Genomic DNA, 17,892 nt, shown 5'->3' on the forward strand with positions numbered 1-17,892 from the left:
TCTACACTTATTTTTGTCTTGATTGGACTTTCATAATGATGGTTTGCCACCCAGGGCAGCGTATTTAATTAAAGTTAGTTTTTTTGTGGTTTTGTGCATAGCTCCTCCCCTTTATGGTTGACCACACCCCTTCCCTTTGACCCCGCCCATTCAGCGTCTCCTGCAGCCCCCCTGTGATTTGAAGTCACCAGCCGCCACTGCCGTACAGGGACCCTTCTGCAGACCCTGAGGTCATTACACAGGGACCCAAAGGAGCTAAGACTAGTTCTGCCAAAAATCCTCTTCCTTCTGACAAAGACTCCAGAGCTCTGGACAGATGGGCTAATAAATACACCTCTGCAACCTTAGCTATCAGGGAACTCAGTTGTCAGTTACATATGCTGAAATATCGACAGAACACTTTGGAACAATTAAAACAGAAGATTTCTACCACTCCTGATATTGCCAACTCTAATGAGCTGGCAGAATTACTTCACTTTTCTAGTCAAGTGGCCAAGCATTCTTTACAATGTGGATATGACGCCCTAGAAGCATGTAGCAGGGCAGCAGTGACAGGTTCTGTTATTAGAAGACATGCATGGCTAAAGGAACAACCTCTCCCTGATCATGTCAAGTCTAAACTTATTGATGCACCACTAGATAAGGAATGCCTTTTTGGAGAAAAAGCAGAAGAGGTGCTTAAAAAGATGGAAGACAAAGCAAAATCTATGCAAACGGTAAAAGATTTCTTTCAAGTTCAACCACCCTGATTCAACAGGAACTTCACCTCTAAGCACTGGGCCTTCCCTGCACCCAGCAGACAGAGCCAAAGCAAGCCCCGCAGGGACAGGACATCCAGGCCCCTATCCCAGGGCCAGCAAACAGTGGACCACTTCCGCCTCTAAGGCAGGGAGTTCTAAGCTAAGCTTCTATGGTAAGCACTCACAATGACCCCCCCGCCCGTCTTTCACTCATCTAAAATTAGGAGGAAGGTTCACCCTCTTCAAGGACAATTTAATCTCTATAACCAAGGACCAATGGGTATGAAAAATAATTTCTCAAGGATACAGATTCTCCTTCAGCGAACTCCCAATTCCAAAAGGGTACCCAGACCTCCCCCCGAACCAGTGGGCAGAGGCATTAAAATGGGTAAAAATACTAATATCCGGGGGGGCAGTAGAATCTGTCCTTCTGGATCAAACAGGAAAAGGTTTTTACTCCAGGCTGTTCCTTGTACCCAGAAAAAAGGGCACTTGGCACCCCATCCTGGATCTATCCAAACTGAACACCTCCTTGGTGGTACCCAGTTTCAAAATGCTAACCTTGCAGCAGTTCCTGCCTATGCTTACACCAAATGCCTGGCTGGTGACCCTAGACCTAAAAGATGCCTACCTCCACATTCCCATCAGGAAATCCTGCAGAACATTCCTGTGCTTCAGAGCAGGCAGTCAGCACTTTCAGTTCTCTGCACTGACCTTTGGCTTATCTACTGCTACCAGAGTATTCACCAAATGCTTGGCCCCGGCCATAGCATTCTGCAGTCAGAAAAATATACAGATTTACCCTTACCTGGACGACTGCTTCATTCAGGTGAACAGCAAAGAAAAGTTGCTCCAGGATCTTCTGTTTGTCAAAGAACTCCTAACTTCCCTAGGGTTCCCCATCATCGAGAAAAAATCAAAGCAAATCCTCACTAGGAAAATTGTTTTCCTGGGAGCTGTGCTAGACACAACAACCCTTATGGCCTTCCTACCCCCAGAAAAGCAGAGCTTCTTGCAATACTTCACCCAGCTGACTTCCAGAAGTCACCTCACTGCAAGGAAGTCCCTGCAAGCACTGGGATACATGGCATCTTGCATCCATCTCATACCTCTTGCCAGGCTTCACATGAGAAGGCTTCAGTGGTACTTAAAGAACCTTTGGTGTCAGCACTCACAGTCCCTAGAGACCACACTCACACTGATCCCTTGCATAAGGGACGAATTTCTCTGGTGGGTAGAGGCCTGTGCCATGAACAAGGGTCTTCCCTTCATCCTTCCGGCCAGACCATCACCACCGATGCCTCAGACATAGCTTGGTGCACTCACCTAGCAAGCAGCTGTATCCAAGGCCTTTGGAATGCCCAGCAACTCCACTTGCACATCAACCAGAAAGAAATGTTGGCAGTGCAAAACACTCTGACTTTCTTCCAGTCCCATCTCAGGCCAGGGGTCCTCCTTATAAAAACAGACTACACCACAGTAATGTGGTACATCAACAAGCAGGGTGGCACCCAATTTTACCCCCTGTGCAGGTTAGGCATGAGTCTGTGGCTCACAGCCACCTCCATGGGGCTACACCTGATTGCCCAATACTTACTAGGGATCAACAACACTCCGGCAGACCACCTAAGCAGAAGATTACTGGACCCCCACGAGTGGCACCTCCATAGAGAAATCATTCTGCAAATCACCCAGGAGTGGGGGACCCCAGAGGTGGACCTCTTTGCTTCACACATCAACCACCAGCTGCACAAGTTTTGTACCAGGGAGTACCACCTCCTAGCATGGAAGGTGGATGCCTTGACCTTCCCCTGGAGCTCCCTCTTTGTGTACGCATGCCCTCCTCTACTCCTTATTCCCAAAGGTCTGATCAAAACGAGAGGACCAAAGGCCATCCTCATTGCCCTAGATTGGCCCAGACAGCATTGGTACCCCTTACTGCGTAGTCTGACCTCACAGCCCCCAAAACTACTTCCCCTAAGATCAGACCTCTTGACCCAGGAGAGAGGGAAGGTACTGCACCCAGATCTACAGACTCTCAAACTGTCAGCATGGCTCATACACTAAACGCTAACAAGAAGTCACTGTTAAGCAGACAGATCCTGGACATCATCACAGAGGCCAGAAGGCCCAGCACAAGAAAATCTTATGCAGGAAAGTGGAAAAGATTCTGCTCCTGGAAACAACCTAAAGGGGACAGTTCCTCCCAACCTTCCATCCCTCTCATCCTAGATTACTTAGCAGAGTTGCTCAATAGTGGCCTCTCCTTCTGTATTAAAATCCATGCCTCGGCCATCTCTGCCCATTATGATTCAGACCCACCCCTCTTTTCAAATCCTTTGATTAAGCAATTCCTCAGAGGGACTTCTAATATCAGGCCTCCCAGAAGACCTCCTACTCCAACCTGGGACCTGAATTATGTGTTAGAGAAACTAACCTTACCTCCTTTCAAACCTGCCATTTCAGCAGAATTTAAATACCTCTCCTGGAAGACTGCCTTCCTACTAGCTATCACATCAGCCAGAAGGGTCTCAGAACTTCAAGCTCTTATGGCTGTCAAGCCTTTCATAATTTTCCATGCAGACAGAGTCTCCCTGAGGACTAATCCCTCCTTTATGGCCAAGGTGGTATCTGATGTGACCCTCAACCAGGGTATACACCTTCCCACCTTCTTTCCCAACCCTCAAAACAAGGGGGAAACAATTCTACACTCACTAGACATGCACAGACAACTGGGATACTATCTGGACTGCAGTAAGCCATTTAGAAAAACTGACCAGCTTCTGGTAAGCTTTGCCCCAGGGGCAGAGGGGAAGCCCATTTCCAAGCAAACCATTTCCAAATGGATTTCACACTGTATCCATTTTTGGTACAGACTACATGGGAAACCCATCCCTAAGTCGATCTGTACCCACTCCACTAGGGAAACCTCCACTTCCACTGCTTTCCTCAGAGGAGTACCTACCAGGGACATATTGGAAGCAGCCACCTGGACCTCTATCCATGCCTTTGCAAAGCATTACCATCTACCTCTCTTTTCTAAGTCTAGGGCAGGGTTTGCCTCTGCAATCCTGCAGGGCCTCCTGACCCATACCTAAGACTCTACCTATCCTTCCATTCTTTACCTCAGCTTTGAGAATCCTCCCATAGGTGATGACTGCAACAGTGAAACACTAAGAACATAGTACAGTTGTGTACACTTACCATAAATGTAGCTGTTTGAGTATATTCACTGTTGCAGTCTTGGTATCCCTCCCTCCATCCCCCATTTCACTTCTTCCCCTAGGGGGACACAGGCTTCCCTAGATGGCTCTTAGCCACCAGGACCAGATGTCCTTCAAGGATGCATCTGCAGTCATAACAAATGGGTTGTCCTGCCTCAGGCAGCCCTTCGGTCGGCCGGATTCCAAAGTCTGGGTCTGGCCTCGGCTGATGTCGCACTTCACCCGACGTCATAGCTGCTGGGGTATAAAGGCATCAGCCAACGCCATTTTCCTCAGTCTTTCTTGCCGTGCGGTGCCCGAAGCAGAAGCTGTTCGCAAGTGCCGGTCGGTCAGATCCAGAGATTTCAGCGTACCGAAGACTTCTAAAAAGCTAAGTATCCCGTTGGGGACTCTTTCTTGCCTCAGCCGATGTCAGACAAAGTAAATAATTGTTTAACTTGTGGGAAAGAAATACCTCATAAGGATTTCCACTCTTACTGCCTTCCTTGCTTAGGCCCAGACCACGACGTATCAGCTTGTTTAGCCTGTGCTTCCTTCAATCGACGGACTCTTAGACGTCGGTCGGAGTTTGCAGAAGAGTTTTTTGGCTCCACTTTTGCATATAAAATGCCGTCGGAGACTCCGACTACACATTTAGCTAAAAAACGCAAAGAAAAGGACCGACACTAGCGGCCCGCGGTTTCGGCTGAAACCCCGGTTAGGCCTACCGCGAGTGTCTCGGTTTCGGCTGAAAACGAGACCTCGGTTCTCCCTTCGGCCAAAAGCATGCCTCCGATAACCGAGGCCACACAGGCCATGGCTGAGTCGGCTACAGAAATTCCTGCTGAAGTAGCAGGCACACAAGAGTTGTCTGACACTATTCCATTGGACATCTCTACTCCTGCACGTGGGGCAGCTAGACCCCCTGCTTCTATGTCTATCAAGGCCTTTTCCAGGGCTAAAGCAGCCAAACTTTCCAAGGCCTTACCTTCAAAAGCTCCCTCTCACAGGCCTACCTCAAGTTCCCAGATTCTCAGCCTTGCTGAGGACCTTATTTCTCTGATCAGGGGAACCCATCCTCACCCAGACAGGGCCTCACAACCCCCTCCTGAAAAGAGGCCTAGGGCTGAACCCCCTGAACCTCTGTCCTCTGACTACTCCTCGGATGGTTCAGATGTATCGGATCATCAGGAAGGCCCGTACTCACCTTATGAGGATTCTGATGCAGAAGACTCCATTCCTTCTGCCTCACCTCCAGAAGAATTTTCTTTTGGGGAAACCCTACACTCAATGAGGGAACACTTCCAATGGCAGGGTCAGGATTTTTCTGATTCTAGGAAAAGGCTAAGGACTTTTTTACACTTACCACAGCATAGGCCTTTAGCCATTCCACCTGTACTATCAGTTGTTGATGATGCATACAATGATGCCAGTACTGCCCCTGATTCTCTTCCCCCGGCCCCTGCAAAGCCTGACAGATACTACAGGATCCCGGATTCTCACTACCACTTGTATAAGGCTCATGCTGCAGACCCAGAAACCATTTCTCAGGGCCCTAAAGTTGTTGCAGCTGCCTCTGCCAAAAACCCACTACCATCTGAAAGGGAATCTAGAGCATTAGAGAGATGGGGTAAAAAGGTTTATACATCTGCTACTCTTTCTGCCAGGGCTTTAAACTGTCAATTTCACAATTCTCAGCAGGTCAGTAATCATTTCTTAAAATGTGGCTATGATGCACTGGAGGCTTCATTTAGATCAGCTATGACGGGAGCAGTGATTCGAAGGCATGCCTGGTTAAAAGAATAATCCTTACCAGACCATGTTAAGTCTAAACTCCTGGATGCCCCTATGGAGAAACAAAGTTTGTTTGGCTCCCCTGCACAGGAGGTTCTAAAGAAAGTGGAAGAAAAAGCAAAATCTGTCCAAACAGTCAAGGATTTTTTGCAGGTCCAACCTCCGAGGTTTAGCAGAAATTGGCCTTCAAAGAATTGGTACTTTCCAGACACCTCCAGAGCACAGAGAGGCAGAAATAGACGCCCAAGAGGCAGAGGTCAATCTAGGGGTGCCTACAGGGGTCGTCAGTGGCAACCTGCCAACCAAAGAAGTGCTGCCACAGCTGCGAATGCAACCACTTCTACAGGACAGACACAATGACTTGGCTCTGATTCCGCCTACCAGGGAACAACTGGAAGCACCCTTGGGCGGAAAGCTAGCCTTATTCTCAAGAAATTGGCATTGTATTACAGGAGACAAATGGACTTTACAAACAATAGACAAGGGCTACAGGTTTCACTTCCACACTCTACCAAAAAAGAGAGGAATGCCAAACCTTCCACCAAGCCAGAAATCAGAGGCTCTAAAACAAATCATCAGTTTACTAAGGATGAGAGCAATAGAAAAGGTACCATCTATGGAACAAGGCCAAGGATTTTACTCCAGACTATTCCTTGTACCAAGAAAAGAAAATCAATGGAGGCCTATTCTCGATTTGTCCGCACTGAACACATACCTCATTGTTCCAAAATTCAAAATGCTGACCCTACAGCAACTTCTTCCCATGTTGGGCAAGGAGTCTTGGCTGGTGACTCTAGATCTCAAGGAGGCATACCTGCACGTCCCTATACGACCAGATTGCAGAAGACACCTCAGATTTCTTGCAGGATCAGAGCATTATCAATTCTCAGCATTGCCCTTTGGCTTATCTACTGCGCCCAGAGTATTCACGAAATGCCTGGCATCAGTAATTGCTCATTGCAGGCTTCAGGGAATTCAAATCTACCCATACCTGGACGACTGCCTAATACAAGCGGACAACAAGACAAAATTAATAAAGGATTTGGCCAATGTCATACAACTGCTGCAAGCCTTGGGATACACAGTCAACATACAAAAATCAAGACTAGTGCCATCCCAAAGGATAACATTTCTGGGTGCAGAACTGGACACAATAACTCAGATGGCTTTTCTCACAGAAGAAAAACAAAAGCAACTACCAGTTTATTTCATGGCATTAACAAGACAAACTCAGCTTACTGCAAGGAAAGTCCTGCAGGCCCTGGGTTACATGGCATCCTGCATAATATTGATCTCACATGCCAGGCTGCATATGAGAAAGTTACAATGGTACCTAAGGAATGTATGGTCTCAACACAGACACAGTCTAGAAGCCCAGATACCAATCATTCCATGTCTGAAAAAAGAATTCCTGTGGTGGGCTCAGGCCTGTCAGATAAACAGAGGATTGCCTTTCCACAAACCACATCCAAGGCAGACCATCACCACGGAAGCCTCAGACCTAGGCTGGGGGGCACACATGGAAGACAAGTGTATCCAAGGCCTATGGTCACAAGACCAGCTGAATCTACACATAAATCTAAAGGAGATGCTGGCAGTGAAACATGCAATCGAGGCATTCAGACCATTCATCCAGCAAGGACACCTGCTGATAAGGACGGACAATACCACAGTCATGTGGTACATCAACAAACAGGGAGGCACACATTCATACCCTCTATGCCGGATGGCAATGGACCTGTGGAACTTGGCCCTGAATCTCAACATCCAACTGCAGGCCAGATTTGTACCAGGAAAAGAGAATTCACTAGCAGACAGCTTAAGCAGAACTACCACGGATGCTCACGAATGGATGCTGCATCCAGATATTTTCAAAACCATAACAAAGAAATGGGGAATGCCAGAGATAGACCTGTTTGCCTCCCCACACAACCACCAACTGAAGAAATTCTGCTCAAGAGTATACCACCCACTTGCCTGGAGGGTGGACTCCCTTTCTTTCAGCTGGAAGGACCTGACAGTATATGCCTTTCCACCTCTTCCTTTGATGTACAAAGTTCTACTGAAGATCAGAGAGGAACAGCCAAAGGTAATTCTGATAGCTCCAGACTGGCCAAGGCAACATTGGTACCCGCTACTGAGAAGCATGTCTCGGATGCATTCATGGCATCTACCTCTATGTCCTTTACTTCTAATGCAGAACAATTACAAGACCCTGCATCCAAACTTAAAAACACTGCAGCTAACTGCTTGGAAAATTGCATAAAACAAAACCAACTTGATTTATCTCAGAGGGTTAAGGACATTATCCTGGAGGCTCGCAGACCCTCCACAAGGAAAACATATTCAGCCAAATGGAAAAGATTCCTCATTTGGAGTGCAGAAAGGGAGAAAATGTCACACTAGCAAACCTAGCACACATCCTGGAATACTTAGCAGAACTGTTCCACAATGGCCTGTCCTATTCTTCCATTAAGATACATGCATCAGCAATTTCAGCAGAGTACAACATGGATCCTCCTGTCTTCTCTCATCCTCTCCTCAGACAATTTTGAGAGGGATCAAAAATGTAAAGCCTCCAAGGAAACCACCTTTGCCTGCATGAGATCTCAATTTTGTGCTAGAAAAATTAACACTTCCCCCTTTTGAACCAGCAGCAACAGCAGACTTACAGTTCTTATCTTGGAAAACTGCCTTCCTGCTAGCAATTACTTCAGCAAGAAGGGTATCTGAGTTACAGGCATTAAGGGCAGTGCAGCCTTTCCTTATCTTCCATCAGGATAGAGTGTCTCTGAGAACCAATCCTACTTTTATGCCAAAGGTGGTATCCAGGGTATCCTTGAACCAAGCCATACATTTACCTACATTCTTCCCAACCCACAGAACAGGGGGGAAAAAACTACTACACACCTTGGATGTACACAGACAACTGCTACTATCTGGACAGAACCAAGGCCAGCAGAAAAACTGACCAGCTTCTGGTAGCATATGCAACAGGAGTGCAAGGAAAAGCAATTTCAAAACAGACAATCTCAAAATGGATAGGAAATTGCATTCGATTCTGCTACTCATTTCATGGAAAGACAACTCCTGAAAATATCAGGCCTCACTCCACAAGAGCTACAGCCACCACTACAGCTTTCCTACGAGGAGTGGCTACCAAAGACATTTTAGAAGCTGCTACTTGGAGCTCCGTGCATACATTTGCCAAGCATTATAATCTTCCTTTATACTCCAGATCCCGAGCAGGTTTTGCAACTGCTGTTTTACAAGGGATCTTAACTACACCATCATTATCTTAGTGCCTCCTCCCCAGTTTGGCTATGGTATTCTACCCATTTGTTATGACTGCAGATGCATCCTTGAAGGACATAGTACAGTTTTGTAGCTACCATAAATGTAGATGTCCGATAGGTATGCATCTGCAGTCAGGATTACCCACCCTCCTTCCCCTCTGTGGTATTCCTAGGGTACTTACCCCTCTTTTAGCTAGCTGGGGGAATCTATTATGGTGTATTTGTTTGTATGTATATATGTATATATATTTTGCTTTCTACTGTTTGGAATTATCTGCATTTATCCAAATTTAGCCATCCTAGAGGGCACCTGGCATCTGGGGCAAGAAACACTGAGGAAAATGGCGTCGGCTGATGCCTTTATACCCCAGCAGCTATGACGTCGGGTGAAGTGCGACATCAGCCGAGGCCAGACCCAGACTTTGGAATCTGGCCGACCGAAGGGCTGCCTGAGGCAGGACAACCCATTTGTTATGACTGCAGATGCATACCTATCGGACATCTACATTTATGGTAGGTACAAAATTGTACTTTCTCTTTTTTCCCTTGAGCTTCTGGGGGGTTAGGGCAAGAAAAAGTGATGTAATGACATCGGCGGCCTTGTTTTAAATTACTGACGACCTGATGTCAGACTACAAGCGACAGCAGCCGGCACACAAAAACATTGAATCTGGTATTCAGGCCGGCCGAGGGCTACCACAGCAGGGATAACCCACATATGATGACTGCAACAGTGAATACACTCAAACATCTCCATTTATGATAACTGTACACAACTGTAATATCTTCTTGTAGTTTATATATATATATATATATATATATATATATATATATATATATATATATATATATATATAAAATAAAAAAAGACTTTACTATTTATATTTTTTCCTTGAGAGAGAGAGTGTGTGTGTGTGTGTGTGTGTGTGTGTGTGTGTGTGTGTGTGTGTGTGTGTGTGTGTGTGTGTGTGTGTGTGTACACATGGTGTTTTGGCTTATCTGTCAAGATGTTTGATAGACCGGATAAGCCTACAGGGTTCAAAAGATGCACTTCTTGTGGGCACAGAATTCCTAATTCTGATGCCTATAAATAAGAAGTGCATTTACTGCCTGGGGTCCAAACATCTGCAGGCCGACTGTCTCATCTGGGTGGTCTTCAACCAGTGTGCCCTTTTGGACCACTTTAACAAGTTAATTTTCAAGGAGATATTCCTTGCTTATGTAGCTCAAACTCCGTCTAAGCCATTGAGCTTCAAAGATCTTAAAGGAAGAGCCTCCCCAGCTTCTCCTGGGGCTTCTTCCTCTTCTTTTGTGTAGAAGACCAAGAATACTGGATCCAAATTCCTTGGATACGGTAGTCCGCTCGGATCCAAAGCTGGCTCCAGATACATCTATGGATCTGTTGTTTTCACCAGATCTGACCGTGCTTATTGTTGAGTCTCCTACTCCAAGAATGCCTTTCTCTGATCTAACAGCTTCGGGTCTGAGGTTTGGGAGCTGAACCCCGGCTTCAGTGTCTAAACATGCTTCCCCAGTTCCTACCACCAAGATCTCATCACCAGTAAGATCCAGGCACTCCTTGACTTCCTCTAGGTCATCTCAGAGCCTTCGACCAGATATGGACAGGATAATGCTGAGATTTCCCAAGGCAGAGATAGAGTTGGGACTTTTGACATCTCTGTCCCATCTAGGATCCTTTATGTCCAGCATCTTCTCTGCATGCTCCTCTTCTAATCTAAACTATTGGTTCAGAATCGTAGTATCTGGTTTCTGCAAGGGATTCATCGACAGATCTGAGGATAATGATTTCTTTGACTCAGTCAGGGTCCCAGAGTGGCTCTGATGCCATCAGAGCAGAGCAGGTCTTGGATCCAAGATGTTGGTGCCAACTCCAGGGGACAGGCATCCGGTCTAACCTTTTCTAATATGTCCCTTCCCCTAGGAACTTTGGCCTTCGACAGTTCGGGTCTGAAACTATCATCTGGTGGCTTTGGATCTGGGGTAGATTCTCCTTCTTTTCTCCAGGTAGCTTCAGCTTGGGGAGAGAAGAAGAGGGTTTCCTCGAGTCTGTCACTCTTTCAGGTGGTAAAGAGGACTTTCTCTAGACCTAAAGCTGCATCATTTAATCATACATGAAAATGAAGTCAAATTAGAGAAGTTATCTCATGACCTGGACATTATTACTACTAGTTTAACTACTGATGGTTTATTTGATCACGATTACACCAGCTATTATAACCTGTTCAAAAAAATTGATGAAACTTGTGCTGCAATAAAAACCAGGAAAGTTAGGAAACTGCAGAGAGATACTGAAGCTTATGCCAATGGCAAGGCATATCCCCTGCCCCCAAGGCTTCTGAACTTGGACAACCAATAGCAGTGCCAGAATCAGATGATGGACAGTGAGAGAGAGCTTAAATTCACACAATTCTGGTGACCTGGGCTACCAGGAAGGAACTGGAAACAGTAAACAACTGCCAAGATGTTCTGAGAGGCTCTTCCAAAATGAAAAAGGAAAAGGGCAAGAATCTAGTGCTTTTTCTGATGAAAAACATAACAAAAATTGAAATACAGACAATAATCCTAACTTTGAGCGTTTGGGAGCCAGGCCTAAGGCTTCACATTCCAGATCATTCAACAGCGGCTCAAACAAGTTTAGGCTGGTAACCAGTGGCAAAAAAGTGCTCAGGGAAGAAAATCCATGAGGAAGAAATGTTATTAAAGGATCGGGTAAGTACTCCGGGGGATTGTTTACCCATTTCAGTCGACAGAACAATGGGATTTGAGACTGTACAACTTTGTAATGACATTAATGACCTGCATAGTTCATGCTCAGAATTTTTTTTTGGGACATGTGGACATTGTCGTTAGTACAACAAATTTAGATAGCTCAAGTTTGTGTGGACAATTGTGGACAATTTGATGCTTTGCCTGATAGGACAAGCTCGGGCATCCCTGAATTTAACTATGTAGGTTATTTGGATAATATGCCTGTAGTTACTTTTAAGAATCACTGTGTTTGTAGTGAAAGCCAATGCTGTAAATTTTGTGTTGACTCTACACCAGCATGTGAATACAATTCATCCTTGAGTCGTGAGTTCAGCTCTGGCAACTTTTCAGATAGTTTTGAGTTAATTTCACCTATGTTTCATGGTGCAAATATTGATAATGATTGTTATGCTTTGAATTGGTACTCATGGATGTAAACAAGTCAATTAAGTTTGACAGTTCCATTTATTCAACCACCACTGGTGGGGTCCACAAAGTTATGGCAGCCTGTTCACTAGTTAATTCCCCTTTGAGGGACATGAACAGTGGATTTGAAAATGGGGAATTTTTACGTGACACCACCCATCCAATGATCAATTTACTTTGTGAAGCTGAAGTTGAAGTGACTTTTGTATTTCTAGTAGTCTGTTTCCCAGATGTAGTGCAGTTGACACAGACTTTGGGATGAATTTTGGAGCATTCCAAAAAGGTGTTGTGAACACGGGGGATCCAGGCGTCAAGTTAGTTAGTGTGGCTCAGCTGGATGACTGTGCTGAATCCTTGAATAATTCAACTGCAAATATTGTTCATTTTGACATTGTTAATATGGTTGTTATTGTACCTGTTTTACAGGTATCCACATCTATTGGGTCTAGTTCTAGCTTGTTTTCCGATGTTGAAAGTACAATTACTCCTAATATTTTTGGGGAGGTACCAATTTGTATTCAAAATATGGATAATGATTTTTCAGTGTAGAACTTTTCAAGTTTCAACATTACAAGTGAGCATGCCAATGTGTTTAAGCAAAGGGTTGAGTTTCTTGCTGGCTAAGGAGTCCGATTTGGCTGAGGTTTTGATCAATTTAAAATTGTTTACACATATGCTCAATTTGACACTCCGTTTCAAAACTGACTCCCTGAATTCTGGCACAAACCCCAACAAAACTGACTCCCTGAATTCTGGCACAAACCCCAACAAAACTGACTCCCTGAATTCTGGCACAAACACCAACAAACCTCTCAAAAAAAGCTAGTTCATTCAATCCGTCCTTAAACAGATGGTTCTCTCTCTCTCTCTCTCTCTCTCTCTCTCTCTCTCTCTCTCTCTCTCTCTCTCTCTCTCTCTCTCTCTCTCTGAGAAAATGTGTGAATTAGAAATTCGGAAATCTTTTTCTAAAAAAACAGCTAGACTATAACTTATCCAATGAGGAGGCATTAGTGTTCAAAGAATTATTTAGCAACAAAAGTATCAGGATAATGAAACCAGACAAGGGTGAGGGAGAAGTTGTGATGGACATCAATGACTATAATAATCGTATGCATGAGTTGCTTTTCACCGAGATTTATGTCCAGATATCTAAGAATGAGCTCAGTTTTGCCTATTCAAAAATTGATATCTAACTTTATGACATGGTTATGTAGGGGTGAGTTAACAGTGACACGTACGAGTATTTACTCAATCAGCATCCAGTGGTAGCGGGCATCTTTGGGATACCCAGAATCCATAAAGATCTCCAAAATCCACCTTTGAGACCCATAGTGGACGCAGGTAGAAGCAAGACCTTCTGCATAGCCAAATATGTGCACAGACTACTAAAACCATCAGTCATTGAAGTCCCAAATATTTGTAAAGATTCTTGGAATTTTTTGACCAGGCTAGTGAAGCTTAGGGTCTCAGATGATTGTATTTTGGTCACAGTAGATGTCCAAAATTTATATTCTGTCATTCCCCACAAGGTAGGGTTGGAGTGGTTGGAAAGTATTCTTGCTGACATAGGACTGTTGAATAATGACATTAACACGGCTTGTACACTTATGCATCTGATTTTGACCAACAATTTTCTTCATTTTGAAGGCCAGTTGTTTAAACAGGCAAGTGGGGTGACCAGGTGGGCTTCTTATGCCCCAAGCTTTGCCAACTTGGTCATGGCCTACTGAGAGAAGCATTTTGTATTCAACAGTCCTTTTGCTGAATGTTGGTTATTCTGTATTCATTTCCTGGCAATATTTTTATCATCTGGTTTGATTCTGCTACAAAATTGAACAAATTTCTCAAGTATATCAATGGTAGTGCATCTTTCCTAAAGTTTACCCATACGTTTGATCATGATTCAATGGCCTATTTTGGAGGTATTGGTAACCAAGGATTATTCAAGAAATTGTTTTTGTTCCGACATCTACTGTAATATACCTTTTCCATCTCTTACCTCTATTTCGATAGTTGGCATCCACAATTTCAAAAGAGGGCTGTGGTCAAGGGGCAGTTGGTTAGACTTGCTCGTATGATTTCTGATGATGCCACCTTCACTGTTGAAATAGACAAATTGATTGGCATGTTCAGTAAAAAAGGTCATCCCTATGAGTTATTAGACAGTATTAAGAAAGAAGTCCAGGATAAGAAGAGGAATGTTTTTTACAAACCGCTACTACCAATTCCTGGTGGTCAAACTGATGACCATTTGGCTGGTAATAGCTTGTCCAAAGAAACACAACCATCAATTGTCTCTTTTGAACATTCACTAATATTCACTTTTTCTGTTAACGTCTATGATGTAGTGGACACAGTGCGCAATTTTTGGCCAATTATGATGAGTTATCATTGAAGGCAAATAATTCTTTGGGGTCAAGCCAAAGATTGTGTTCAGAAAGGGCAAGTCTTTTAAGAACGTTTTAGAAATGAAAGGTGATGTGAGTTGTTCAAGTAGACCTAAGGGCATGTACAAATGCAATCATTGCAATTATTGCTAGCATATTTTATTGTGCGACTCATTTTTAATCAAGAATAGGAAATTTAAGGTAAAAAAAATATCCAAGGGGGTGGTGTATGGAGCTCTTTGTCAATATTTAAGACATTCTACATTGGAAAGACTAGTCATAAGCTGAAAGAAAGAAAAGATTTATGAACACTTGAATGATATCAAGAAAGGGAAGAACACTAATGCCTTGTATAGACACATTTCAGCTTTTCCTGACCACCACTTCAAGTTTGTAGTGTACTGTATGGAATGGGATGCAAGGGGTTTTAGTACAGAAGAACACCTGAACAGAAAGGAATTAGTCTGGATTTTGATGTGTGATGCCCTTTACTCCCCATGGGCTTTAATGACTGCTGTTCCATTACCACAATCCTAAAACTGAAAAGTATGGCGGGGCAATTCATCAGTCATCTTTATAATTTGTTGTATATACATTGTTGTAATATGTTGAGCTCTGTTTTTTTCACTCATTTACACTGTTTCAAACTCTCAGTACATTTTCAAGTTTTCAAGTTTTTAATGAATTAATTATTTTTTTTAATCATTATTTGTATTGGTCAGTTTTAACCACATGACTACAGGATGTTCCTTTATATTGTGTTGTTTATGTGATTACTGTAGTTCTGATGAAGTCTTGATGTAAGACGAAAGTGCTTGATTGCTGTTTTTGCTCAATAAATCTTTGGTGGTGTGTGGTTTATACTGGACTTGTGTGCTCCCTGGACCTCCATCAGTTTTTCTTGTCTGGTTCCTGGTTTCTCTTGTTGGATTACTTTGTAGAACAGTTGATACTAGTAAGGTCACAGTAGTTATGTATGTGTTCATTACTTGCAAAAAAATGCTTTACTTTTGTTTATTTTTCTTTTGCTCTTCAAGATTGTCAGAAGTGATATATCACATCCAACTTCATGCTGTCTCTTTTGTTAGCATATTTTTGAGGTGCATTGTCTTCTAAGCTGACATTGAACATGTGTCTCCATAATGATGCCAGATCAGACCATTTGAAATATTTTTGTATACCTTACATCAGACATGGAGAAAGGGGGTCCCATTACAATAAACTACAGACTTCAGCTTTGGGTGATTCCTTTAATAATGTATCCTAGTTTTCTCCTTTTTGTATATGGATTATCCAGACCTTGGAAATGTATAGTATGCGAGTGTATAATAAACAAAAACTAATGCCTCCTTGAATGCCAGGCAAGTGATTCTTCAGATGTGGCTTTGTCCAAAGTAGAATTACTTTAGTCTAGAGCGAGGAGTCTTAAAGGCCATAGTCCTCCCTCCTTTCAGAATTAATAGTCAAAAAATTTTGCACACCACAAATTATGCTGCCAGTACTGGGTTTCTTTTATGAAGTAATGTTAGGTGTAGCTTTATCCATCCCTTTGGGTGGAGATTAGATTCAGCAATAAAATATGAATGCAGGCTTTCTGCATTCATATTTTATTGCTGAATCTAAAGTGTTTTTGTTTTTCTTAGTGTTTTGTTCTTCATTTGTTGAGTCTGTGGGGTTTGCATGTTTTTCCTGTGGGTGCTTTGTATTTTTATAAGGAAAGATGGATTTTTATATGCATTACTTCTGTTCTCTTTGTACTGTGCTTTGTTGTGGTACTTGCACTAGTGGATTGCTTTTTCTTTCTTTTGTATTAATTTGTACATTTTAAGGAGGAATTACATGAAAAAAATATAGCAAGAGAGAAACAATGTTCCATGTTTGAAATTATGCCACATTCAACATTAAATTCGCAGGACATCAAAGAGAAGGATACTTCATGATTCATGTGTACTACACGTGAGGGACTGCCCCAAGTTGCATTGTGTTAAGAGTTTTTCCTTTAAAAAGGAAATAATTGCCACCTCAGATGTAATTCCCTGTGGCTCCCTATTGAAATGTCGGCACACAAAATGCCAAGTGCTGACAAGCCAAAATAAAAGAAAGTGCAGCAGAAGAGAGAATGTCAAAAATTGCTCTTCTCTTTTTAACTTCTTTTTGCAGAAGTTCAAGCCCCCCACACCCTCCGAACTTATATATACCAATTCCGAGATTCCCATATCTCGGAGAAAAGGAAATATTCTGAGAAATGGCATTCTGAACTTAGTATACTTAAGTCCATTCTTTTGGCCATTCAGGCTCTGTATTTTGGGACTCGCTGTAGCAGATCTTGACATTTCAAATGGTTACTATTCCCTATAGTTCAGAGATTATTGGATGTAAAATTCCTTGCAGGAACTAAGATCCTGATTCCAAAAGACTTGCATTCAGTGTAAGTGACCACTTACACTGAGAGCAGGTCTTTTGAAATTGGGTCCCAGGTGTAAGTCTGTTTATAGATGGGCCTTACACCAAAGTAAGTCACTTACACTGAGAGCATTCGGAATAAGGACAGACTTGCACTGAGAGCAACTCTTTGGGAATCTGGCCCTATGAGTTTGGAGATGGTATGAAACAGGAATTCAGGAAAGTCTAGGCTTGAGATCAGATTTGCAGCATTCAAGATGAGCAGTGACTTTGTCATTCTTTGTAAAAATGTCTGAGTCTGTGTTTCATCAACTATTCTATATATTTATCATGCATACCAGGCTCTCTGAAGAATTGTGACTGATGCAATTTGAAAACATTCTGTTTTGCAGATAATCATAATGCATAGCATAGCTAAATGTTCTGTTTTTACTTGCGATACTTTCAAACTCAAGTCAGCAGTTATCAAGGTCACAGTATTTGTAAGTTCTGACATATATTATATGTCTTAATACCCAAATTTCAGATTTTTTCTTCTTGAGTTGTAGCTGGTAAGATTCTGCAAAACAAAATCTGTCTTGAATATGGGTGCTTGCACAACCTTTAGACATACTTTATTTTTCTAGGCTGGAGATGTAAGCAGTACGGCCACAGAACAGGAGACAAGGAATGTCCGTACTTTATACAAGGCAATCAGAAACTGGAACAGTTTCGAGTAGTAAGTGGAGTAACTTGTTAAACGTTGATTAGAAATCAAAACCATATGTAGCTTGAACTGTGTGTATTTTGAAATTATATTAGAAAAATACAGGATGTAATCATTGTCCATACGTCCTGTTAATTTAAGATTTATATAAGTGTATATATTAATAAC

The 17,892-nt window shown here is 43.0% G+C and overlaps 1 protein-coding gene across 1 annotated transcript in view; it reads left to right on the forward strand.

Annotated features, from left to right (window-relative positions):
- The window catches only part of RP9 (RP9 pre-mRNA splicing factor), a 316,476-nt gene that overhangs the window by 174,583 nt on the left and 124,001 nt on the right, over positions 1-17,892 (forward strand). Inside the window, exon 4 of the mRNA XM_044064585.1 lies at positions 17,645-17,736. Coding sequence (XP_043920520.1) covers positions 17,645-17,736 — 92 coding nt within the window. The remainder of the gene's footprint in view (positions 1-17,644; positions 17,737-17,892) is intronic.

Source organism: Protopterus annectens, chromosome 3.part0, assembly GCF_019279795.1.
Source record: "Protopterus annectens isolate FY-2018-M chromosome 3.part0, PAN1.0, whole genome shotgun sequence".
In the NCBI taxonomy this organism is placed as follows: domain Eukaryota; kingdom Metazoa; phylum Chordata; order Ceratodontiformes; family Protopteridae; genus Protopterus; species Protopterus annectens.